The following is a 27288-nucleotide window of genomic DNA, read 5'->3' as shown; positions in this document are numbered from 1 at the left end:
GATTCCTCACACGGGAGCACCAATTATTTCCTGTCTTTGGCTATGCCGGATTAAGTGATATGACATGCTATTCTATAAAATCCTTTCTCCATAATTAATATTACCTGATTGAGCTAATCATGTAAATGTAATTAACTACAGAGTCGGGGCACCACAAAATAATATTTATAGAGCTGTTATCTTCCGAATAATCTCTTAAAGACCAAGTAATATTTTAAATCAATAGCAGTCAATATTAATCGTCACCTTAATTCAGTCTCATCTGAAAGTTGTAAATTCTTGGTTATCTTCACGAACCCTGGCTAACAAGTTGAATCAGCGATAAAAATTTGGTTTAATTATTTATTTACTAAATACCTAACTAATCACACAGAATTACATATACAAAGAATGAATCATACCTTGATTACAAATTACGTCATAAAGGAAAAGTCCCTAGCAGCTGGAACAGATATGACAGCTGGTTACACAAAAGAAAAGGGGCTGGGTTTCAGTGAAAGAGCGGGAAGACTGAGGGACAAGGGGAGAAACTGTGCTATCATAAATACAGTATCTTATGCATTCTAAATTACCGCCCATTTGGAAAAGGAAAATGCAATAAATATTTACTCTGAGCTGCGCTTCGGTAGGTTGGTGGTAGATGGAAGGCCGTGTTGCCAAACCGAGTCCTTTGAACAATGTCTCTGGTGGTCAAATGGATACGTTGTAGTAACGTCGTTGTGTGGTAGACGGGATACTCGTCTGTTCTTTCCTAGCCCGTGTTTGCAGCTGCGGTGGCTAACTCAACAGCTAGGAGGTATCACTTCTGCAGTGAATAAGAGTTCAAAGTTCATACCATTCGCCAACCAAAGCTCACGCTGAGGTTGGCTTAGTTCTGTAGTTGACATGTTAGTCCTTTTAACACAGAGGCTGCAGACCTCACGTACTTGGAACAGGAGGTTACATTTTCGTCAAGGCTTTATATAGTGGAGCGAGAAGGGTGTGTCTGAAATGTTTTATAACCCATGTCCTTCACAGGGGCGGGCCACTGATTGAGAAGTGCCCTTACCTTATGAAAACCCAAATCTCTCATTTGGATGGTAAAATTACATTTAATCTTTTCACCAACAATTTTATATTCAAACATTTAAATTGAACAACAATTCCATGTGAATCTGATTACTCTGCTGCTTAGACTTTCCACTGTAGAGTTTATGTCATCCTATCATCGATGAGAATGTCTCAGATGACAACCAAACTGACATCATATTCATTAAGTACCACCGCATATGTTCAATTGGTCGAATTACCAGAATATAGTTCATTTCCCCCCACCTTCTGATGTTCCCAGAATCTCTATGTTAACCAAGGGGTTTTCAAATGTCACATCAGTAGGGTAGAGAGAGGAAAAAGGGGGGAAGAGGTATTTATGACTGTCATAAACCTACCCCCAGGCCAATGTCAAGACAATGGATAGAGGGGGTGGAGAGAGAGAGAGAAGGGGAGAGGTAGATACAGTGGGGTGAAAAAGTACTTAGCCAGCCACCAATTGTGCAAGTTCTCCCACTTAAAAAGATGAGAAAGGCCTGTAAATGTTCATCATAGGTACACTTCAACTATGACAGACAAAATAAGAAAAAAATCCAGAAAATCACATTGTAGGATTTTTAATGAATTTATTTGCAATTATGGTTTTTCCCATGATGAGGCGATTTGAGGTACGTACCGTAGAGCTGCCAGACACGGACCTTGTCCTCATAGGGGAGGTTGTACTTGAGTGGGTCCCCCACAGGGCCCTGGTAGTACGGCCTCATGATGGACTCTATGGCTGAAGTGTGGGCCAGGCCAATAGCATGACCAAACTCATGCACAGCTACCGCAAACAGATCCATCCCGTGAGAGTCTGAGTGGAGAGAGAGAGAGAAAGAGAGAGGGAGGACTGACGTGAGAAAGATAACAATGAGATTTCTCCATCCATCGGAGCAGAGAAAAGCTTTGATATGGCTTTCATATCATGAAAACACACCTCACTGACAGACAGAAGAATGCTATTACTACTATCTGAACTCTCCATTTTGAGTGTTGGACTGACCTACTGCACCTCTACTATCAAGTGTGTGGATTGCAGAGTGTGTATCTCTTACTTCTGAACACATCTCCATATTGTCAGAGTTAAGAGGAGAAGCAGACAAGCACAAACGCTTTTAGGCAGAACGCATAGAGAGATAGCTATGGAAATACAGTCTGAGCCGCAGGCTTTCATCCACAGAGCACACCTGGAGCGACTACAGCAGGCTAAAAACACCTCTTCCTCCTCCTCGGTGGAATTTGCCCCAAAAAAGAAAGAAAACCTGCTAGTCTGGCTCTGCTAAGCGAGACTAAGATTTCAAACCTGCGGCTAAGAGATTTAGATTGCGGCTCCACCATCCACCAAACTCGTTGGTGTGGTGTGTGTGTCAGCATGCCACAGCTAGCTAGGTTCCCTGTCTCTGTGTGCATGGCTAGCCTTAGATTAGCACAGGCTTGGCTGCGCCTCAATGTCATACTCAAACACAGACAATGGAGCGAGGTACTGGTATATTCCCTCCTGGTTAGTCACCAGGGTGATTGAAAGCCCAATACATGTCCTAATCTACAGGAGCACATTGTGCAGAAATGGAGTGGAGAAATGGAGTATGTATGAGAGGAAGGAGGGAGGGGGGTTATGATACCATTTAATTTAAGGAGTATGCAGGGTGGAGGATGAAGGGAGGATGAGAGAAAGAGGATGGGAAAGAGGGGGAGGGAAGCAGGGAGGTAATGGTATCTACGGCGCCATTTATTTTACACAGAGTCACTGTGGTGTTCATCACTGTGACTACACAACAGACTGACTGCCTGTGTCCAACCTTGCCACACAGAGATTTGGCTGATGTTCTAGATTCAATTAAATGCTGTATTCATTCAGTTGGACCCTGTTGGTAAAAGAGATGTCTGGTCTGGGATGGTTAGCAGCAGGAGGTGCAGAGAGAGGGAGAGAAAGAGTGCAGGCCAGATGGAGTCTGTCTGTCCCATCAGATTTGGGGATGGGGGCCCTCTATAAGCATGCCACAGCTGGCCAGGGTCCTGCTTGGTAGGCTTTAGGGGGTCTGTGGAGGATGATAGTAAAGGCTGTGTGTGTGATGAGAGGAACATACCATATTCCCTTTAGACTACATCTGGTTCAGCCCTGTAATTGTTTACTCAGCCAAAATGCTATCAGCTTTGTGGAACCTGAGATAATCGGGGGAGAGAGAGGGACGCTTTAGTTCTCTCTGACTCCATGCCCTGTTACTCCATCTCCAAATATGAATAGCGCTCCATTCTGATGTCTCTTCATTCCTCAAGAGAGGGCTGCTGTTCCTCTGTGGTGGTGGTGGTGATGGAGTACAGCCTGTTTGGCCATGGTGTGCAGCCTGGTCCCTGAGGAGCCAGTCAGCCAGAGCAGGGAGACTAAGTGACTGACTGACAGCTTGATAATGTGGATGAGCAGTGTGGCACAATTTCTCCCCTCTACACTATCATTTCACTCTGTCTGTCTGTCTGTCCGCCCGCCCGTCCGTCTGTCTGTCTGTCTGTCTGTCTGTCTGTCCGCCCGTCCGTCCGTCTGTCTGTCTGTCTCTCTCTCTAACACAAACATGAACACACTGACGTGTGCACACACGTTGCGAACCAAAGCCAAATTGCGAATGTCATCAAAACACACCTGCTTAATGAGCCTTTTGTTTCGGCCAGCATAATCATTCCGCATTAGCGAGCAACCAGCGGAGAGATAATTAATTAAAGCAATCTGCCTGCTGTCAAAACAAAAACAGCCTTTCCCTGGCTCCACTTATGTGACCCGGACCCCGAGAGTCTGCCCAGGCCACCCCATTGGATGTCTCCCCTGTCAATCAACCAGTGGAGAGCAGAACGCTAGCAAACTTAAATGGAGCATTTAGCATTCTGCTAGCTACGCTGTTCTCCAAACGCCCAGTTTCAATTCATTGCTAATTACAACACATTAGCAGATGGCCCTCATAGGGGGGAATGTTCTAAGGCTCTGCCAAGAACAATACACTGGGATAAGTTTTCAGAAAATAGGCAAGGGGTGAGAGAAAAGAAGGGAGAGAGGGAAAGCAATTACTGGAATCCTTATTCCTCTGATAAGGTTCATCCTTCTTAAGAAGATTAGGGCCCCAGAAATCTGCTGAACTGCCGTGTTTCACTTCTAGCTCCTGACCTTACAAGTTTACAACTTCTCCAAAGATGATCTTCTTGTTCGAAAGTCGCAGGGACAACAACCCACTCCAATATCTAAAAGGGGATAGGGAAGAGATCCAAGGCCAGGCCTTGAATCCTGTTGCAGACTGACTAAAAAGCACCTTGATGAAAGAATCACTTGTATGGCTCGCTATTATGACAGAAAACTAGGGACAACTAGTTAACATTTAACTCTCTTATCTAACCCAAAGCACCAATGACATTTTCGGTACGCATGTCAAAGAACACAATCCTTCAGTGTTGTAACACAACATTAACCATACAACACACCAAGGTAAGGCATTGGTGTCAGTTTTAGTAAGATAGTTTCGTGGTTAGCACAGCCTACTGAGCCGTGGTGTCCACCCGACGGACTGTGAAGCTGAGAAGAAATTAAGAGCTGTTTAATTAACTGGCTCCTCTGCCTCGACGACTCACGTCTGCCGCCAGAGAGTCAAGGCAAACAAACACAAAGAAATAGAGGACTAAATTCCTTGTTCGATCCAAGCAATGAAATTATACTAGGAATCTCGATGGTGGTGTGGGGCATTCAATAGTTTCAGTTAAAGGATTCATATCATAATACTGGAGCGATCTCATTCCTTGTGTGGGTTGAGAAGGGTAAATCATCATTTTCATCATTACCATTATCCTTCACTTCCTCCTCATCATCATAATTTATTCATGCAATGTGCCAATGATGTGAGATTCTTGGAGAAAATATGTATTTTCAATAATCTTCCTCCATTTTCTCCCACATCAGTGAATCCACCGCTCTATCCACCCATCTTCTAAGTGTATTCCCCTGACCACCACCGTCTCTCCCCTCCCTCCCCCTGTACTCCACCTTCCAGGCGCCGTGTAAGCATCTGCTGCCTGCCTGGTCTGGCCGGTTGGCAGCCCTAATTGGAGCAGACTGAGCCGCTGTCCAGGAGGCCTCCTGCAGGACAGGGGGAGACCAGGGCACGGCCTGGCGGCCTGGCCCCATCAACATGGCACACCAGCTGGGTCAGTCTGCATCACGCAGCCCTGCTCCTCTCCTTCCCCCCACACTGAGGTCTGGTTTGGTGTATCTTTGGGAGGGTGATGTACTGTATCTGTCCGGTCAGAGAGTTCATGGGGTCAGCATACATCACACATTACATCGCTTCACCTCTCCAGATGTGTTTGGTTGTCTTGCTATCTTTATCAAGGCAAGCCATGTGGAGGTATTGGGCTTGGCTAGAGTGGAATATGACTCTGGGTACTCTCAGTAGTTCTAGTCTCATCATAGGTGGGGAGACGAAGGGGGAGCTCGTTCTCTTTTACCCAACTTGAGAAAAAGAGACATAAACCAACACTGTCTATGCTCACCTGCTATCCTCTTCCTCCTTCTGTCTCAGGCAGGACATAACAGAAAATGCATTAGTTTCTCCATCAGAGATGGACAGGAAGGGAGAGATGGAGGGGAGCACCTTGAGTCCACTCAGGCTGATGAGAATGGGGGATGGGAGAGGGGGAAGTGGTGGGCAGTCGATCAGCTTAGCAGCAGCGGGCGGACTTAATGATTAATGAGAGCATCTGTGATTTTGGGAGCGGCTAGTCAGACTGAGTGACCCATGGCTGACCAACCAACTGCTAGAGCCGTGAGGTGTCACTGGGCATTGCACGCACGCACGCACTCATGCACACACGCACACACAAACTTCTGGAAATGTACTTCATACAAATAAATGAACAGTATAGCACATATACAATCCATGTACAATACACACTAGTCACTGAAGACACAGTAAACTACCAACCACTCACCTGGTGATCTGAAGGTCCAGGCCTCATCATCATCAAAGTGGGTGTCCCCTGCCGTGAACCTCTCTCCGGGGAAGAAAGCGTGTGCCACAGTGCCCCCCGGCCCGTCAAAGGGGTACCCGTCATTGTGGTCAGCCTTGGTGAAGTCGATCTGGATGTCTGCATCGTTGCCCGCCACTTCATGGAAGTTGAGGGGGGAGATGTCACTCCAGACCTTGAGAGCGTAGTACATGAGAGCCCGTACCGTATCTCGACCCAACAGAGGAGACTCCTTAGGAAAGGTACGTATCCTGGAGGTGGAGAGGAACGAGAGGAGAAGATGGAGAGGAAGAGACCAAGTGGGAGAAGAGGAGGGGGAAGAAGGAGAGGATGAGACAAGTAGAGTGGAAGCAGATGAAAGTAGGAAAAGGAGTAGAGGAAAAGAGGGCGTGAGGAGTGTGAGAGAGGAGAAAAAAGATAAGAGGAGGAGAGAATGAGAGGGGGAGAGGAAAGGTCAAAATTAGAATACTGTACAAGTACACTGGCAGAGCTGCATTCACTGGTCAACAAATTTCAACAGGTTGTCAAATCATGAATGAGTATAGGGCTTGTTTGCAGATACACACTGATTGTATCTCCTTTTCCATTTCATGGCTTGGTGAGACCTCGCAGTGGAAAACAGATTGACCATAGCGTTCAAATGCATCAACATCTTTGAACTGAGTTGCGGAGAGATGAGAGAGAGGAGAAAGACACAAAATGAGCTTTCAGGAATAGCTTTTGAGGGACTATCCTCCCTTCTCTCTCCCACTCTCTTTCTCCCTCTCTCCCTCGTATCTCTGTCTCTCCCTCTGCTACAGCAGGAATAGGATTTGAATAAACAGTGGGGCAGTCAGACTCTCGCCCTCTCTCTTCAATTCTCCTCTTTCTATTTCCTAGCAACCAGAGTCATATAACTACCATTAGCCAAGGTTGCTGGCTACTCAATATGTGCAATGAACAAAAATATAAACGCAACATGCAACTATTTCAAAGATTTTACTGAATTAATGTTCATATAAGTAATCAGTCAGCTGAAATAAATTCTTTAGACCCTAAACTACGGATTTCACATGATTTCACTGAGAATACAGATATGCATCTGTTGGTCACAGATACATAAAAATGGTAGTGGCGTGGATCAGAAATCTAGTTAGTATCTGGTGTGACCACCATTTGCTTCATGCAGATTGATCTCCTTCGCATAGAGTTGATCAGGCTGTTGATTGTGGTCTGTGGAATGTTGTCCGATTACTCGTCAATGGCTGTGCGAAGTTGCTGGATATTGGCGGGAACTAGAACACGCTGTCATACAAGTCGATCTAGAGCATCCCAAACATGCTCAATGGGTGACATGTCTGGTGAGTAAGCAGGCCATGGGGCTGTGCATTATATCATGCTGAAACATGAGGTGATGGCGGCGGATGAATGGCACGACAATGGGCCTCAGGATCTCGTCGCGGTATCTCTGTGCATTCAAATTGCCATCGATAAAATGTAATTGTGTTTGTTGTCTGTAGATTATGCCTGCCCATACCCTAACCCCACCACCATCATGGGGCACCACCATTGCCCACACAACACAATACACGCTGTCTGCCATCTGCCTGGTACAGTTGAAACCGGGATACATCTGTGAAAAGCACACTTCTTCAGTGTGCCAGTGGCCATCGAAGGTGAGCGTTTGCCCAATGAAGTCGGTTACGACGCCAAACTGCATCCAGGTCAAGAACTTGGTGAGGTCGACAAGCACACAGATGAGCTTCCCTGAGACGGTTTCTGACAGTTTGTGCAGAAATTCTTTGGTTGTGCAAACCCACAGTTTCATCAGCTGTCCGGGTTGTTGGTCTTAGACGATCCCGCAGGTGAAGAAGCCGGATGTGGAGGTCCTGGGCTGGCATGGTTACATGTGGTCTGCGGTTGTGGGGCAGGTTGGACGTACTGCCAAATTCTCTAAAATGACATTGAAGGCAGCTTATGGTAGAGAAATGAGCGTTCAATTCGCAGGCAACAGCTGTGGTGGACATTCCTGCAGTCAGCATGCCAATTACATGCTCCCTCAAAACTGTTGCATTGTGTTGTGTGACAATACTGCAAATTTGAGAGTGGCCTTTTATTGACCCCAGCACAATGTGCACCTGTGTAATGATCATGCTGTTTAACCAGCTTCTTGATATGCCTCACCTGTCAGGTGGATGGATTCTCTTGGTAAAGGTGAAATGATCACTGACAGGGATGTGAACAATTTTGTCCACTAAATTTGAGAGAAATAAGCTTTTTGTGCATATGGAAAATATCTGATTTTCTATTTCAGCTCATGAAACATGGGACCAACATTTGACATGTTACGTTTATATTTTTCTTCAGTGTATATGGCTAAGGGAACCCATAGATAGTTCACATGCTCAATAGCTTTTGATGCATGGACGGGGAGGGCAGTGAAGTCAGGGAGTGGGGGAGTAGTGGAGGGGTGGGTAATAGCAGCCTGCTAGCCAAGGTCAGAGGCAGCCTCCCCTGCATCACAGATGAGCTCTAGAATCCCATGACATTGGCTGTGTTCACACCCGCTATCTGAGCAAGTACATTAAAAATACATTGACCATCATGGCCCTGGAGCCGGTCTAGGAATAGCATTAAGTAGGAAATATGATTGCTACGCTGAGAATTTCTATACCCGCTGGCGAAGTCCAACATAATGTGTGTGTGTGATAAAAACCTTTTAATGAATAAATACTTTAGTAATATTGTGAAACCTTTATTTGACATTCACAATGTAAGTGCACAAAGCAAGAGCAAACAGCACAAACAAAACATTTTCCAATTCTTGGAGGTGAGTAATAGACGATAGAACCTTGAGAACCGATAGAACCTTTAGACCATAGAATTACAATGACTTTTATTTCTATGCTTTAGAAACTTAAGACAGACAGAGGTAACCTTTCTGTGTGTGACAGACTGCTGTTTCGACCACAGGCCCTGACTCTGGTTCTGACTCTGACACTTTCACCAGCCTGGACGAATCTGGAACCATTATGGTGTCATTATCTTTGGCTGTGCTGACAGGGTATGGCAACTGGAGGCTATCCGTGTGTGTGAGAGCACTGTAAATCCTTGTGGAGACATAAGGTTGTGACACACAAAGGGATAATTGACCCTGAGCTGTTGTTTGAGGGACTTTACAGTAGTATAATTTTAGAAGAGGGTGTACGACACTAGCACTCCACCCGCAAGCACACACTCCACTCACCCGCATGCACGTACTCCACCCGCACCTCACCCGCATGCAAGCACGCACTCCACCCGCATGCACGCAAGACACACGCATTATTCTCCAGAACAAAATCTAAATGCTAAAGCACACTAGGGCTGGGTGATATGGCCGAAATATCATATCATGGAATGTAATGACGATATTTGATGCTATTTTTTGTTCTTTAATAATAAAAGTAATAAAAGCTTCATGAGTAGTGAGTGACCCTAGAGTTGCAACACATACATTCTAAGTGAGTCTTTCTCCATTCGGATTGTTTCATCATTTTTATAGTATTTTAAATTTCTCAATTGCCTGCACTAATTTGAGATCATTTCAACACTGGGTTGCACGATATTGGCAAACAACCTAGGCCTTATTTTTAACCAATTGTTGCAATTTACTTGCAATTTAGAGCAAAACATTTGGGTGAACTGTAGGAATCAAGGAAATATAATTCTTATTCTAATTCTATAATAGAATAGTGTTGTTCGACATGACAACAAATTAAAATGCCAGGGAGGAGTTATTATGACAGGGTAGGAACCAAAGTGTTTCCATATAATCTTTGGCTACATTGAACGTTTTCTCTTAGCTACTTCATGTAGCTAACATATCCATGCTTCACGTATTCCTCTTTGATTTAGAAGATACTGCTGCACAAACATGCTGATTTAGGTCTACACCATCACTGGCATTATTAGGCTGTATAGCTAATTACGTTTGCTATGGTTCAGTACATTTAATAGCTAGCTAGCCAGCTAACTAGCGATTCGCATTAGCGGCTAACAAGATTTAGGCCCAACTTGCTAAGAAAAGACAAACTAGCTGTTTGCAGATATAAGAAACACAAACGCATAGTGTAATTATAGAACGTTAGTAAATTGATATTAAGAAGCAAAGTGAAAATAGCATCGTTGTCATCAACATTGTTGCATGTGCTGCATTGACCATGCAGACTGAACGCAAGTGTCTCGTGGTCGAAGAACAACAAATGCGCTCCTTGAGTGACAGGGGGCGGGGCTAGGTCTGTGTGGAACGAGGCATGAAGAGAGAGCAGAGAGACTAAGTGGCGAAGTAAACTATAAAAATGTACTTTGATTACCAACAATGACGAGAGCCTACAGGGAGGAGATGAGGGCTCTGGGAGTGTCTTGCCTGGAAAACAAACTCTCACTCATTGTCAACAAAACAAAGGAGATGATTGTGGACTTCAGGAAACAGCAGAGGATGCACCCCCTATCTACATCGAAGGACCGCAGTGGAGAATGTGGAAAGCTTCAAGTTCCTCAGCGTACACATCACTGACAAACTGAAATGGACCACTCACACAGACAGTGTGGTGAAGAAGGCGCAACAGAGCCTCTTCAACCTCAGGAGGTTAAAGAAATGTGGCTTGTCAATTAAAACCCTCACAAACTTTTACAGATGCACAATTGAGAGCATCCTGTCGGGCTTTATCACCGCCTGGTATGGCAACTGCATCGCCCGCAACCGCAAGGCTCTCCAGAGGGTGGTGCAGTCTGCTCAACGCATTACAGGGGGCAATCTACCAGCCCTCCGGGACACCTACAGCATCTGATGTCACAGGTAGGCCAAAAAGATCATCAAGGCCATCAACCACCCGAGCCATTGCCTGTTCACCCCGTTATCATCCAGAAGGCGAGATCAGTACAGGTGCATCAAAGCTGGGACCGAGAGACTGAAAAACAGCTTCTATCTCAAGGCCATTAGACTGTTAAACAGCCATCACTAGCACATTAGAGGCTGCTGCTTATAGGTATAGATTTGACATCACTGGATACTTTAAGGAATGGAACACTAGTCACTTTAATAATGTTTACATATCTGGCATTACTCATCTCATATGTATATACTGTATTCTATACTATTCTACGGTATCTTAGTCCGTTCCGCTCTGACATCGCCCGTCCATATATACAGTATATAGTCTTAATTAATTCCTACTTAGATTTGTGCATATTGGGTATATGATGTGTAATTTGTTATATATTACTTGTTAGCTATTACTGCACTGTCGGAGCTAGACGCACAAGCATTTCGCTACACCCACAATAACATCTGCTAATCACATGTACATGACCAATAAAATGTGATTTGATTTGATTTGCTAAACTGTCTAGGATGAAGAGAACATTCTAAGAATGATCCTCACACCTCAGTGACCGCTGACACAGGAACTTAACAGTGCCTTTATTCTTCAACTTTGACACACTGGGCTGATTAACAACTGAGAGGTAAAAAAGCTAATCGCAAAGTTACATATCTGTGAATTTATGGGATTTAAAGACACAGTGTCCTTCAGTAGGATAATATTCCATCATTTGTCAGGAGTGAGGTCCCTCTTCCTCTATCTCAGCTTTCAATCACAGCTCTAATGATGGCAGCTCAGGGAGAGGGGAGGGATTGATGTGTTGTCCCCTTTTTATAGGTATCTCTTTATGGAAACAGCCTCATCATTGGATCACCCAGCTATGGTATAATGCTAATGTGATGGGGCTTCCTTAGGTTATTTTGGTCTGTCCTTTGCTTCACATACACCTGACTCTCTCCTCTCCTATACTGTATCCCTAACACCTATCTTGGCTGGACACTTGTGGACAACCTATACTGTGTCTAACCTATCACTCTTATCCATGCTTATTCTCAGCTCTATTGTACTCATTTTATTGAAAGTCGGTTCAGATAGGAATCAGAGGGTACAGTAAGGTCATGTTGACAGAGTTACTGATGCTTATCATGAGTGTCTCCTTCTTCCACTGCAGCATGTTAACCCAGCCAGCCAGTTAGCTAGACAGCTAGCCAGCCAGCCAGCCAGAAGGATCCTTTGGGAAGTGAATTAGAGCAGTAGACAGACAGACAAGGAGGGAGGGAGGCTGCGCTGCTTTCCCCACCTATCTGTTTAGGTGATTAATCTAGCCGCTAACGAGCAGGAGGCAGTCTTCTGGGTGATGAACTGGGCTAACAGTGTGATTAGGAGGCTGTGTCATCTGTCTGACTAATGCTGGGGCTGTTACGGGTACATGTCTCAACAGCTGGGTCCACCAACCCCTGCTCTCACCAGCCAATCGATCTTTATCCTTACGCCATTCAGGTCTGAAATTGGCCTATCAATTGGCTTATTATTATAAAATGGATTAAATCGTTTTCCCCCTCATTAATCTACTCACAATACCCAATAATGACAAAGCAAAAATGGGTTTTTAGAAAATGTTGCAAATTTTTTTTAAATTAAAAACTTTAATATCAAATTCACACGAGTATTCAGACCCTTTTCTCAGTACTTTGATGAAGCCGCTTTGGCAGCAATTACAGCCTTAAGTCTTCTTGGGTATGACGCCATTCCTCTCTGCAGATCCTCTCAAGCTCTGTCAGGTTGGATGGGGAGCGTTGCTGCATAGCTATTTTCAGGTGTCTCCAGAGATGTTTGATCAGTTTCAAGTCCGGGCTCTGGCTGGGCCACTCAAGGGCATTCAGAGACATGTCCCGAAGCCACTCCTGCGTTTGTCTTGGCTGTGTGCTTATGGTCGTTGTCCAGTTGAAAGATGAAGCTTCTCCCCAATCTGAGGTCCTGAGCGCTCTGGAGCAGGTTTTCATCAAGGATCTCTGTACTTTGCTCCATTCATCTTTCCCTCGATCCTGACTAGTCTTCCAGTCCCTGCCGCTGAAAAACATCCCCACAGCATGATGCTGCCACCACCATTCTTCACCGTAGGGATGGTGCCAGGTTTCCTCCATATGCGACGCTTGGCTTTCAGGCCAAAGAGTTCAATCTTGGTTTCATCAGACCCGAGAATCTTGTTTTGGTGCCTTTTGGCAAACTCCAAGTGGGCTGTCATGTGCCTTTCACTGAGGAATGGCTTCCGTCTGGTCACTCTACCATAAAAGCCTAATTGGTGGAGTGCTGCAGAGATGGTTGTCTTTCTGGAAGGTTCTCCCATCTCCACAGGGGAACCCTGTGGAACCCCATTGGGTTCTTGGTCACCTCCATGACCAAGGCCCTTTCCCCCGATTGCTCAGTTTGGCCGGGTGGCCAGTTGGAAGAAGTTTGGTGGTTCCAAACGTCTTCCATTTAAGAATGATGGAGGCCACTGTGTTCTTGGGGACCTTCAATGCTGCAGACATTTTTTGGTACCCTTCCCCAGATCTGTGCCTCGATGCAATCCTGTCTCGGAGCTCTACGGACAATTCCTTCAACCTCATGGCTTGGTTTTTTCTCTAATTGAATTAACCACAGGTGGACTCCAATCAAGTTGTAGAAACATCTCAAGGATGAACAATGGAAATAGGATGCACCTGAGCCCAATTTCAAGTCTTATAGCAAAGGGTTTGAATAAGGTATTTCTGTTTTATTTTACTTTATAAAAGCCTGTTTTCGCTTTGTCATTATGGGTTATTGTGTATAGATTGCTGAGGATTTTTATTTATTTAATGCATTTTAGAATAAGGCTGTTTCAGGAAGTGATGTCACTGAGTAGTGCCACTATATATAAAACCTTTCACCCACTCCTGGGATTTGGATGCCTGATGAAGACCTAAGGGTCGAAACATTGTTATGAATAAATTTCACCTGGGAGCATGAGCAGCAGTGTGCAGCGTTTTCCTTTCTGTTTTCCATGAGTTTTCCTACAACTCCAGCACCTGCGTAAAGTACCTGGATGTGCGTATGTTCTTCAGCTTTGGACATTTTTTCGTAGCCTAGGGTCCAGGAAAATGTGGCCTTTTATAAATGCATTTCATGCAATTCTTTGTAATTTTACATGACTGGAGACTTTGGCAGAATCTTTTTTAATACCGCACAAATTATCAAAATGACAGGCTACTTGGACACGGACAAACTGAGAATCTGAAATCAATAAAAACTACATCATCTTGAATCCATCAATAGCCTAGGCCTAGGTGTGTGGAGACAAATATTGTAGGCTGCAGTCTGACGAGGAAATAAGAGTCCTAAGAATGCTTTCCAGTTTCACTGACTCACCCAATGATGCGCAGCTCACTCACTGGTTATTGCCTATGCGTTTGTCTCAAAAGCCTAAAACAATATTTGGAAGTAGATCAAATATTTTGGTAGCCTACAGCAGACAGATTAAAGTCTTCTCTTTTCAGCAGGAGCCATTTGTTTTCCAACCGGTGCAATTGGATTTTAAATATTGCCAAAGGCCTGTTTTGTCTGCATGCTGTTTGTTCACTGACAGATTTGCTGCACGTTCCCGACTGTAGGCTATGCCTTGTTATTGGGCTACACACAATCCACAGCTAGGCTATTAAAGAAAAAAGCTATTGATCCTCTGTGGCTAAATTATGGGCCTTCTCATAATGTAATAGGATATTCTGAATTATTTAATTTATTTCTGAACAGACAGCAGTAATTCTATAATGTTGGCAAATTTAGGTACTCCAGTGTCTATTATTCTATAAGGTAATAAATGATGAAGTGCAATGCTGGAGAGATGCAAGTTGCAGGCTCATGTCTATCACAACAGAGAGATCATAGAAAGAAAGTCTCATTCTAGTTCTTTGAGAGATACAGGCGAGCTTCTCACACAGCCACGGCTACGGCCACGGGGGGGGGTGCGTAGAATTATAATTTTTTACATTGCAAAAAGTGAACATTATTTTTCATGCCACGAGATGGACCAGATCTGGCCAAATAGGTTCTGTAACGAAACAGTCCAAGAAGGAGAGTTGCCGGATCCTGATCAATCAAGTGTGAGAAGGTGGAAAGCTTCAAGTTGGGCTGTATCACCGCCTGGTCAATGGTGGTTGGTTTTGGGTTGAAAGGTTATAACTTCAGATGTTCTTAATTGAATTAAATGCCTTTGTTTTCTCTCTTGTCCTGTATCCAGTGCATAGAGGAAGGTCGTATGATCAATTATCATTTCCTAGGCTTCTTTGTCCTGTAAGTCAACTGTAGGATCTACAGTACCAATCAAAAATTTGGACACACCTACTCATTAAAGTTTTTTCTTTATTTTGACTCTTTTCTACAAGAATGAGAGTGATGGAGTGCTGCATCAGATGACCTGGCCTCCACAATCACCCAATCTAAACCAAATTGAGATGGTTTGGGATGAGTTGGACTGCAGAGTGAAGGAAAATCAGCCAACAAGGTCTTAGCATATGTGGCAACTCCTTCAAGACTGTTGGAAAAGCATTCCAGGTGAAGCTGGTTGAGAGAATGCCAAGAGTGTGCAAAGCTGTCATCAAGGCAAAGGGTGACTATTTTGAAGAATCTCAAATATAAAATATATTTGGATTTGTTTACTACTTGATTCCATTTGTGTTATTTCATAGTTTTCATGTCTTTACTATTATTCTACAATGTAGAAAATAGTAAAAATAAAGAAAAACCCTTGAATGAGGAGGTGTGTCCAAACTTTTGACTGGTACTGTATATGCCTTGTAATGCTTGTTAATTACTTGTAACTTAAGCTCTATACCTTGTATGTGAATCCATTCATTGTACAATATTAAATTAATATCTAGCCTATGATATACAGTGCCTTGCGAAAGTATTTGGCCCCCTTGAACTTTGCGACCTTTTGCCACATTTCAGGCTTCAAACATAAAGATATAAAACTGTATTTTTTTGTGAAGAATCAACAACAAGTGGGACACAATCATGAAGTGGAAGGACATTTATTGGATATTTCAAAAACTGAAAAATTGGGCGTGCAAAATTATTCAGCCCCTTTACTTTCAGTGCAGCAAACTCTCTCCAGAAGTTCAGTGAGGATCTCTGAATGATCCAATGTTGACCTAAATGACTAATGATGATAAATACAATCCACCTGTGTGTAATCATGTCTCCGTATAAATGCACCTGCACTGTGATAGTCTCAGAGGTCCGTTAAAAGCGCAGAGAGCATCATGAAGAACAAGGAACACACCAGGCAGGTCCGAGATACTGTTGTGAAGAAGTTTAAAGCCGGATTTGGATACAAAAAGATTTCCCAAGCTTTAAACATCCCAAGGAGCACTGTGCAAGCGATAATATTGAAATGGAAGGAGTATCAGACCACTGCAAATCTACCAAGACCTGGCCGTCCCTCTACACTTTCAGCTCATACAAGGAGAAGACTGATCAGAGATGCAGCCAAGAGGCCCATGATCACTCTGGATGAACTGCAGAGATCTACAGCTGAGGTGGGAGACTCTGTCCATAGGACAACAATCAGTCGTATATTGCACAAATCTGGCCTTTATGGAAGAGTGGCAAGAAGAAAGCCATTTCTTAAAGATATCCATAAAAAGTGTTGTTTAAAGTTTGCCACAAGCCACCTGGGAGGCACACCAAACATGTGGAAGAAGGTGCTCTGGTCAGATGAAACCAAAATTGAACTTTTTGGCAACAATGCAAAATGTTATGTTTGGCGTAAAAGCAACACAGCTCATCACCCTGAACCCACCATCCCCACTGTCAAACATGGTGGTGGCAGCATCATGGTTTGGGCCTGCTTTTCTTCAGCAGGGACATGGAAGATGGTTAAAATTGATGGGAAGATGGATGGAGCCAAATACAGGACCATTCTGGAAGAAAACCTGATGGAGTCTGCAAAAGACCTGAGGCTGGGACGGAGATTTGTCTTCCAACAAGACAATGATCCAAAACATAAAGCAAAATCTACAATGGAATGGTTCAAAAATAAACATATCCAGGTGTTAGAAAGTCCAGTCAAAGCCAAGTCAAAGTCCAGACCTGAATCCAATCGAGAATCTGTGGAAAGAACTGAAAACTGCTGTTCACAAATGCTCTCCATCCAACCTCACTGAGCTCTAGCTGTTTTGCAAGGAGGAATGGGAAAAAATTTCAGTCTCTCGATGTGCAAAACTGATAGAGACCTACCCCAAGCGACTTACAGCTGTAATCGCAGCAAAAGGTGGCGCTACAAAGTATTAACTTATTAAGGGGGCTGAATAATTTTGCACGCCAAAGTTTTCAGTTTTTGATTTGTTAAAAAAGTTTGAAATATCCAATAAATGTCGTTCCACTTCATGATTGTGTCCCACTTGTTGTTGATTCTTCACAAAAAAATACAGTTTTATATCTTTATGTTTGAAGCCTGAAATGTGGCAAAAGGTTGCAAAGTTCAAGGGGGCCGAATACTTTCGCAAGGCACTGTAGACAATTCTCAGACCAATTCTTGCTAGTGAACATCAACTCATTGCCTAAATGCTTGCTTGTTTATTTTAATTATCTTTATAGAGTCAGATAAACATTTAGTAGGCTAATTGCTTAGTCTAATTACGAGTTGCATGTGATGTGTATATAATATATATCATACACATATCAAATATTTCTGCCCACTACACTCCCAGCCAAGCCTCTGCCCCATGACCCTCTGCTCTACTCCAGACTCTTATCTCCAGCGCTCTCAAACAAACCATTAAGGAACCTTGTTAAAGTATTTGACTCCTGACCTTACTCTCACTGGAGCTAGTAGACCCGAGGCCAGTCAGTGACTGAGAGAGGAGAGAAGAACTGCCTGTGAGAGAACTTCACCTGTTTAAACAACTCATTTTTACTGTAGATGACTGAAGGGTACATGGATTCAATATCTTTTCTGGGATGCTTTCATTTGCACCATGCAGCGAGGTCAGACTGGATATAAGTCAATAGATAATCAATGGGTGCTACTTTACAATGCAACCCCCCCAGGTAAAGAAGCATAGAAAATATATACTTCCTCTCTTAGCTCTACAGCCCAAATCAACAAACGTGGGAAGGAAAACTCCAGCTCTCCATCCAGTGAGCACAGGACTCTTGTACAGTGCAGATCAGTACTAGTGTGTATAAAAACACATTCTCCCTGGTCTCGACAGACAGACAGTAGAGGTGAGAGGAGAGCAGGAGCAAGCAGACAGGAGCAAGGCATATGATTGGCACTAAAACACAGGCGAGAGAGCAAGAGAGAGAGAGTGTGTGTGTGAGTGAGTATGTGTGCGCGTGAGAGAGGATAAAAGCATGTAGCTGTCAGCAACATTACCATCCATCTCTCTCAGCTCTCTAAAGCCTAAAGCACACGTGCGCATGCACACGCACACACACACACACACACACACACACACACACACACACACACACACACACACACACACACACACACACACACACACACACACACACACACACACACACACACACACACACACACACACACACACACACACACACACACAAAAACAAACCAGCTTACAGCAGCTCAGTATCCAATCTACCTCCTGCTCTTGCTGGTTAAGCTTCAGAGCATGCTTATATCACCATAAAGGCAGACCTACTCCCCTTCTCTTTACTAACCCTATGTCTGGGTTGAGGTACATATTGGACAGATGTTACGAGCTGCTGTCAACCCATTGTTAACCCATTGATGACCCCTTTCATGACGCTATGACTCAACTCATTGGCTAATTAACTGTCCAATTGTCCATTACCACACTATCTAGTGATGGTATCATCCTCCCCTCCCCATGAACCTGGCCTGCACACACATCCAACAGCACAGAGGTCCACATGCAGGTGTTTGTGCAATGTTTCACCCATTTTGAAAGTAACCCCACACATCCAACCCGCATCCTCCCTGCTATCCAATACACATTTCTCAAAATCATGTGCATCATCAGCCATGGACTAGACTGTATTACAGATGTAGGATCTTTTAAAAGCCCTTTTAAACCTTGAATAAACTACAAGTTTGCATTTCTTGTAGTGCAGGAAAATTCTCAGTAACAAACAAGTGAACAAACTAAGATCCTACATCTGTATGCAAAGCAGGTATGTACATGTTCTATACCATCCTAGTACCGTACTCTCTACCATACCATGTCCACCCTACATCTCCATCCCCAGTCAGCTTCACATTGATAGAACAGACTGATATGGTCTCGTGTGTTTCGTCTATCGTAGAGGTACTGTAACAGTAATGCTAGTACGAACTCGAACCCAGGCACAGAGATACACAGCAAACAGAGGTAAGGGTAATTCCAGAACTTTTATTTAGAGTCTTAACAGAAACAAGGCAACCACACAAGAACACAGTAATAAAGCATGAGACCTAAGCAAAGATACAGGCCAACCAGGTGAACAGAGAAGGTAATTAAACACAGGTGAATCCAAAAAGTAATAATCAGGGTAACCTGGAAAATAGAAAACAGGTTAAGGATGCCCCCCAGCGGTAACCTAAGGAAACAATAATCAAATGACACAGAAACTGTGACAGGACCCCTCCCACAAGGAACGGCTCCTGACTATCCACCAGGGGTAGTTGAACGTCGAATGAGTCCGGGGTCCCGAATGAGTCCGGGGTCCAGAATGTCCCAAGCCGGAACTCAGGATCGCTCCTCAGGACCGGAACCTTCCCAGTCCACGAGATACTGAGTCCCATGCCGGAACTGGCGACTGGAGAGGATGCGTCTCACAGTGTAGGCTTGCTGTCCCGCTATCATGTGTGGTGGAGGTGGAGGCCGAGTGGCCAGAACCAGAAGACTGAACACCACAGACTTGAGTCTAGAGATGTGGAAGATGGGATGAACCCTCATGGACCGGGGAAGATGAAGACGATAGGCCATTGGATTAATACGCTGTATAACCTTGAATGGCCCGACGTACCTGGGTGCTTCCTTGATTCCACGTGCAGAGGCAGATCCCTAGTAGACGCAGGAGAGGACTCGAACGGCAATGACGGTTGGCCTGACGTTGAACCCGAGTTGAAGACCTCAGGAACACTGACCGAGCCTTCTTCCAGGTCTGGCAGCAACAAGAGATGTTGAGAGGATGGAATCTCCACTTCAATCTCCTGATGTGGAAACAGAGGAGGCTGGTATCCGTAGAAAACCTGGAATGGTGACAGGCCGTTGGAGGAACACTGGAGAGTGCTGTATGCGTACTCCACCCAGGGAAGAGAAGGATATGCATGAACTAGAATGTGGTGCAGAAGAAAATTTACGTTTCAGGCCCTCGAACGCCTTCTCAGCAGCAGGGGTCCAGCTTACATGCCCAGCCGAGCTCTTTGTGAGTGCTGTCAATGGCACAGCCACCGAACTAAAGTCTCTCACAAATCTCCACCTAATTAGCAAAACCCAAAAAACGCTGCACTTGCTTGACTGTGCTGGGTCGCGGCCAGTTGACCACTGCTTCTACCTTCTGGGAGTCCGTCCGTACACAGCCCTGAGACACGATGTACCCCAGGAAGGAGATCTGAGGAACGTGAAACTCACACTTTTCGGCCTTCACAAACAAGTGATGAGAGCCCTGAGACACAAGTGGTGAGAGTCCTTGAAGAACATGGCAAACATGTTGGATGTGTTCAACCATGGAGCTGGAGAAGATGAGGATGTCATCCAGGTACTCAAACACAAACTGGTGAAGGAAGTAGCGCAGCACATCAATAAACAGGGCCTGAAAATGTCTGGAGCATTTGTAAGTCCAAATGGCATGACACGGTACTCATAATGTCCATTTGGGGTGTTGAACGCTGTCTTCAACTTGTCTCCCTGTCTGATGCGCACCAGACTGTACGCGTTCTGTAAATCCAATTTAGAGAAAAACAGCTCCCCGGAGTCTCTCATAGGCTGACAACATAAGAGGAAGAGGGCAGCGGTTCTTGATGGTAATGTTATTTAAACAGTCTCTGGACCTGAGAGAGAATACAGCCCTCCTCTCGGAGGAGTGGTGACGAGCAGTAGGTTGATGGCACAATCGTAGGACCTGTGAGGAAGGATTTCACTGGCCCTTTGTTTGCTGAAGACTTGACACAGATCTCAGTAATCCCGAGGTACGCGGGAAAGATCAGGCTTGTCATTTCAGTCGGGGAAACATGAGAATCGGAAGCCTCCAGACGAGCAGGGACGGAAAGATGTGGAGAGAGTTGCTGGCAGGTGGACTGGCATGAATGATTCCATCCCATAACTCTTCCTGAGGGCCAGTCAATTTGAGGATTATAGATAGAAAGCCACGGATGTCCAAGAACCAGGGGAAGCTCAGGAGAGTCACCAAATTTAACTGGATAAACTCCACATGATAATCCATAACTCGTAGCTGAATAGGCATGGTGAGCTGCTTCACCTTCCCAGACCCTAGGGGTTGACCATCCAGCGCAGTGGCCGACAACGGAATGTCCAGCTTAGTGAGAGGCAGCCCCTGTTGGCGAGCTAATATGCGATCCAGAAAACATCCGGTAGCCCCAGAGTCTATGAATGCAGGAATGTCCAACTGCCCATTGTCCCACCGCAGGTTGGCTGGAAGCAAGGTGCGTACCGTGTCGGAAGCTGGAGACTGTATCTGACTCGCCAGTATTCTCCCGTCTACTGACGAGTCATCCTGTTTCCAGTCAGCTCAGGACAGGAGGCACGGAAATCTCCAGACTGTCCACAGTAAAGACAACATTGCTTGTTAATCCTGCGCCTTCTCTCCAGAGCGGAAAGTCTGGTGTATCCCAATTGCATCAGCTCCTCTGAAGGATATAAAGGAAACCCATAGCCGAATTGAGAACTCTGACTCCCTCAGCGGAACCTGATACACTGGAAACAACTCGGAGCCCCTCCGGCCTCTCACGACGACGTTTCCGAAGCCGGTTGTCAATCCCGATGGCCAGAACGATAAGCTCATCCAGAGTGTCAGGGTTGTCCCAGGAAGCCAGTTCATCCTTGAGAACCTCGCTGAGTCCGTTCAGAAAGGCTGAGTGAAGTGCCTCTGTATTCCAACCACTCTCAGTGGTGAGCGTCTGAAAGTCAATGGTGTAATCAGCTACGCTCCGGCTGCCCTGCCAAAGCGCAATGAGTCTTTGAGCAGTGTTCCTGCCACTCTTGATCTCCTGGGTGAAGCTTTGCCAATTAAAACCAATGTCTGATTGCTGCTCCCATATGGCTGTGGCCCAGGCCAGACCCCGTCCTGAGAGCAAGGAGATAACATATGCCACTCTGGAACGCTCGGTCGGAAACGTTGATGCCTGCAGCTCGAAGGCCAGTGAGCATTGGAGCAGGAACCCACGAAACCTCCCAGGATGCCCCTCATAGCTCTCCGGTGCCGGGAGATGAGTCTCCCGAAGGTAGGAAGATGCTGAGCTGGTAGGGAGTGGAGGATTAGAAACAGCCACAGTGCAGCAGCCGTTGCTCCTGCCTGTCCTGTCTGCAGAGCAGACACAAGAGTTCTTAAATCATCATACAATGTCTGCCGCGCCTCATGGCGACCAATCACAGTTCCATGGTGTGTGAGAGCCGACCATAAATAGAGTTCGGAATGTCCCTCGGACGACTGAGGAATCTCTGATGGGTCCATTGTAGGCTTAGGTCTACTGTAACAATAATGCTAGTACGAACTCGAACCCAGGTGCAGAGAAACACAGCAAACAGAGGTAAGGGTAATCCAGACCTTTTACTTAGAGTCTTAACAGAAACAAGGCAACCAGGTGAACAGAGAAGGTAATTAAACACAGGTGAATCTAAAAAGTAATAATCAGGGTATCCTGGAAACTAGAAAACAGGGTAAGGATGCCCTCCAGCGGTAATCTAAGGAAACAACAATCAAATAACACAGAAACTGTGACAGGGACTATACCTCCAGGAGAGGTGTCTCTTGCTCCACTTGTTCTGGGCGACCAGAGCTCGTCTCCTGCGTCCCACCATCACCTCCGTCTCAGACAGGTCTGGGAGAGAACACCTCGGGGTCTTCATCAGGCCCAGGGTAGCTTGGTCTGATCAGGGGAACCGAAACAGATGTACACATTCATATAGAGTCATAAACTAGTGAGCATGTCCATCCATTACATTTCATATATGGTTTTAGCAGAACGAAAACAACAAAGGCAAAGACAATGTGTTCAACACACACACACACACACACTAGGGTTGGCAGAAATATCAGCCCACAGACAGAATTACGAGATTCTAGAGCAGTGGTCACCAACCTGTCAAGGAATTCCCAGTCGATCGCCAAACATTTGAATTTGAAACAACTGAATCGGGTTTTTGGCGGTAGGTGAACCCGATTCAGTTGCCCTGTGAACAGTTTCCATTTTGAACCATTTCATGTGTCTAAAGATACAAACTCTGCCTTCCTGGCGTAAATCAGGTGCACTATAGGCTTACCGCTGGCCAATCGGATGGCTCAGATGACTGTGTCTGCAGCAACGTAGCAGACATAAAAGAAAGCTTCAGCAAAGTTAATACTGTGAGATTTCAAAACGTTAAGAACCTTGACTAGAGAGAGACTGTCAACGAATACAGCAAAGAGATGTGAGTTCATGTTTAAGTTCTTACTCAGCACTGTCAACACTTTGTATTCAACACTTTTATGAGCCATAAAATGTGCATTCTTCCTATTTCCACTCAGTGCTACAACAAGCACTGCAGCAGTAATGAATGAGTAGGAACGTGTGTCTACAGGCATGCGTTGGTGTTACTATTAGTGGCTTGGGTCTTTTTTAGTATCGAGGAATATTTCAATATTTTATATTTCATTCATATCTGTTAATAGAGTAACAACATGAATTTGTCCATGAGGCACAAATAATCAAATAAAATTTAATTAGTCACATGCGCCAAATACAACAAATACTAATTACAGTGAAATGCTTACTTATGAGCCCCTAACCAACAGTGCAGTTTCAAAGAATATGGATAAGAATAAGAGAAAAGTAACACGTAATTAAATAGCAGCAGTAAAAAATAACAATATATACAGGGGGGTGCTGGTACAGAGTTAATGTGCTGGGGATCACCGGTTAGTTGAGGTAGTATGTACATGTAGGTAGAGTTAATTAAAGTGACTATGCATAAATGACAACAGAGAGTGGCAGTGGTGTGGAGAGGGGGGGGCAATGCAAATGGGTAGCCATTTGACTAGATGTTCATGAGTCTTATGGCTTGGGGGTAGAAACTGTTTAGAAGCCTCTTGGACCTAGACTTGGCTCTCCGGAACTGCTTGCCGTGTGGTAGCAGAGAGAACAGACAATTTTTAGGACCTTCCTCTGTCACCCCGTTATAGAGGTCCTGGATGGCAGGAAGCTTGGCCCCAGTGATGTACTGGGCCGTTCGCACTACCCTCTGTAGTGCCTTGCTGTCGGAGGCCGAGCAAGCAGTGCCTTGCTGTCGGAGGCCATACCAGGCAGTGACGCAACCAGTCAGGATGCTCTCGATGTGGCAGCTGTAGAACCTTTTGAAGATCTGAGGAACCCATGTCAAATTTTTTCACTCTCCTGAGTGGGAATGGGTTTTGTCGTGTCCGTTTCACGACTGTCATGGTGTGCTTGGACCATGTTAGTTTGTTGGTGATGTGGACACCAAGGAACTTGAAGCTCTCAACCTGCTCCCTATAGGCTGTCTCGTTGTTGTCGGTGATCAGGCCTACCACTGTTGTGTCATCGGAAAATTTAATGCGGTGCGACTTGAGTTTCGTCATCATCTGGAAGACAGTGTTCCTTTTTGATCATTGTCAGTGGAGGAAAAGGAGAGCAGAGGGATGTTGAGAGGCGGACCCTCAGTCTTCTGCTCTCTCCTTCCTCTGAGACTGACCATCAGATGCAGGCACCATCAGCCCAATAAAATAAAAATGAAAAGCAAATGATTTAAATATATGTTCACTCAGCTGTGCTTCACAAGTAATGCTACAAAGGATCTATTATCGGTGTGATCATATAGCCTACCTCAAATGTTTAAATATTATTTTAAAAAATCTCCTGAACTACAGTGCATTGGGAAATTCAAGTAAAGCCAACATGTGGTGATAATGTATTGGGCCTATACATTAGCTTACTGCACAAACCTCGTTGTTACAGTACTGTTTTTAATTGGTTAATATTGCACAGGCTTACGCTTTAAAAAAAAAATATGTTATTTTTACCCCCTTTTCTCCAGAATTTCGTAGTATCCAATTGTTAGTAGCTACTATCTTGTCTCATCGCTACAACTCCCGTACGGGCTCGGGAGAGACGAAGGTCAAAAGCCATGCGTCCTCCGAAACACAACCCAACCAAGCCGCACTGCTTCTTAACACAGCGCGCATCCAACCCGGAAGCCAGCCGCACCAATGTGTCGGAGGAAACACCGTGTACCTGGCGACCTGGTTAGCGTGCACTGCGCCTGTCCCGCCACAGGAGTCGCTAGTGCGCGATGAGACAAAGATATCCCTACCGTCCATACCCTCCCTAACCCGGTTGACGCTAAGCCAATTGTGCGTTGACCCACGGACCTCCCGGTCGCAGACGGCTGCGACAGAGGCTGGGCGCGAACCCAGAGTCTCTGGTGGCACAGCTCGCACTGCGATGCAGTGCCCTAGAATACTCTCCCACCCGGGAGGCTGGCTTACGCTTTTTAAGCCATGTAAAAAAAAATCTGAGTAGCAGGTCTCGGCTTGCATTTTGACTCAAAGTGATTTTGACCCAGAAAAGGTTGGTGCCCACTGTCCTAGAGCTTTCCCTGTTAGCATTATTAACGTTTCCCTAAGTAGCAATAGGCAGAGGGTTGCATAATTTGTCTGATTCTCTGTAATAATGGTATGGGAATAATAATGCATTTTATTTTGTAAAGTAGTTTCTTGCATCAAACAACGCAACAACATTTTCAGTCACCTCCTTGTCTGAAGGACAAGTGGATAAACAGGTTAATGTCAAGCCCTGCATGTTTTTTTTCCAAAGGATTCATGGAATGTAGGCCTACATTGAACACCACACATTGGCTGTTACTGTAGGCTGAATGATGAATGAACAGCAATTTACATAATAAAAAATGATGGGATGCATTTTCTTCATTGTTTTTGATGGTAGACCACACTGGTAGGCCTACATTATGATCAAATAGCCACAATAGCCTACATGGCCACTGTTAAAACTGTAACTGAAAGCGAATACAGCCTCAGTGTTCACAGTAAAAGTGCGCAGGAAGTTGAACAGAAATTTCACAATGTTCAAGTTTGGGCTCAGCAAACCTGCAATTTGCTCAGTGGCAAATTTTATTTGAGAGAACATTGGTTTGGTGATATCCGTCATACCGTTTCTGTACCATTCTGGGTTATACGGTATTTCTGAATGTGCACACTAGGTGCACTATTAAAAAAATGAATCTATTTAGGCAACAGTGATCTTGATCCCAAAGGGGATTGAATGTCACTGCTGTAACCAAGAAGCTTGATCTTGACACCTAGCCACTTATCTAGCAAGTTAGGAAACCAAATGCAGAGCTGGAGCTCTGAGCCGGATATAACTTATTTGACACATCTTAGATTTATTATAGTTATACTTAACTTATAAGCAGTTGCATAGCAAGCAGCCCCCCCAAAATACCCCGGTATATGGTATATCGCCCAAGCCTAGCACACGCACACGCACGCGCACGCACACACACACACACACACACACACACACACACACACACACACACACACACACACACACACACACACCTAGCACCCCAGTCTCCTCCAGTCCTCCAAACTTCTGCATGGCTTTGATGGCTTTGGTCAGGGCCTCCTTGGTCTGGAGCTGTCCAGTCACTGGGTCAGGGGGCGGGAGGTACCCATACTTACTCAGCCAATCCTGGAAGAGACAACAGGAAGTGTTAAAAGCCATTCCAATCATTCCTGTGAATGTGTGAATGTGTGAATGAATGCAGTTGATGTTTGTTAGAATGTGTTTATGTGTGTTGCAGGGTTTCTGTTGTGGTGCCGTCCACCCACGGTGCTCAGAATGACAGAAATCACATTTCAATTATGGTAATTCATCTTCACAGGACATTCCACTCCTGTAATGAAGCGGACAATAAAACATCATTTTCAAACATTTGCCAGAATGCAATTCGCGTGAAAACTGATGAGAGCAGTTTCACATTTGACCGAAATTAAAATCTCTGTTAGAAACTTAGGAAGAGGGGGAACAAAAGATGCTAAAACTAGGATTGTTTGCTAATATGACTAGGATTATGCCTTTGGCTTCTGGACAACGAAGGAAAGTTGATATGAAAACCAAAAGCACAGGAGAGAA

General features: G+C 44.9%; 1 protein-coding gene across 3 annotated transcripts in view; it reads right to left on the bottom strand.

Annotated features, from left to right (window-relative positions):
* LOC135518027 (matrix metalloproteinase-17-like) overlaps positions 1-27288 on the bottom strand; it is a 113241-nt gene that overhangs the window by 29339 nt on the left and 56614 nt on the right. For all 3 annotated transcript variants that reach the window (XM_064942852.1, XM_064942851.1, XM_064942853.1), the window contains 4 exons: positions 26712-26844; positions 22872-23007; positions 6031-6317; positions 1706-1882 (listed from right to left, as the gene is read on the bottom strand). In XM_064942852.1, the coding sequence (XP_064798924.1) occupies positions 1706-1882; positions 6031-6317; positions 22872-23007; positions 26712-26844 (733 nt within the window). The remainder of the gene's footprint in view (positions 1-1705; positions 1883-6030; positions 6318-22871; positions 23008-26711; positions 26845-27288) is intronic.

Source organism: Oncorhynchus masou, chromosome 28 (assembly GCF_036934945.1).
Source record: "Oncorhynchus masou masou isolate Uvic2021 chromosome 28, UVic_Omas_1.1, whole genome shotgun sequence".
Lineage (NCBI taxonomy): Eukaryota > Metazoa > Chordata > Actinopteri > Salmoniformes > Salmonidae > Oncorhynchus > Oncorhynchus masou.
Note: the sequence above shows the minus strand (reverse complement) of the source record. Positions and strands in the feature narration are given on the sequence as shown.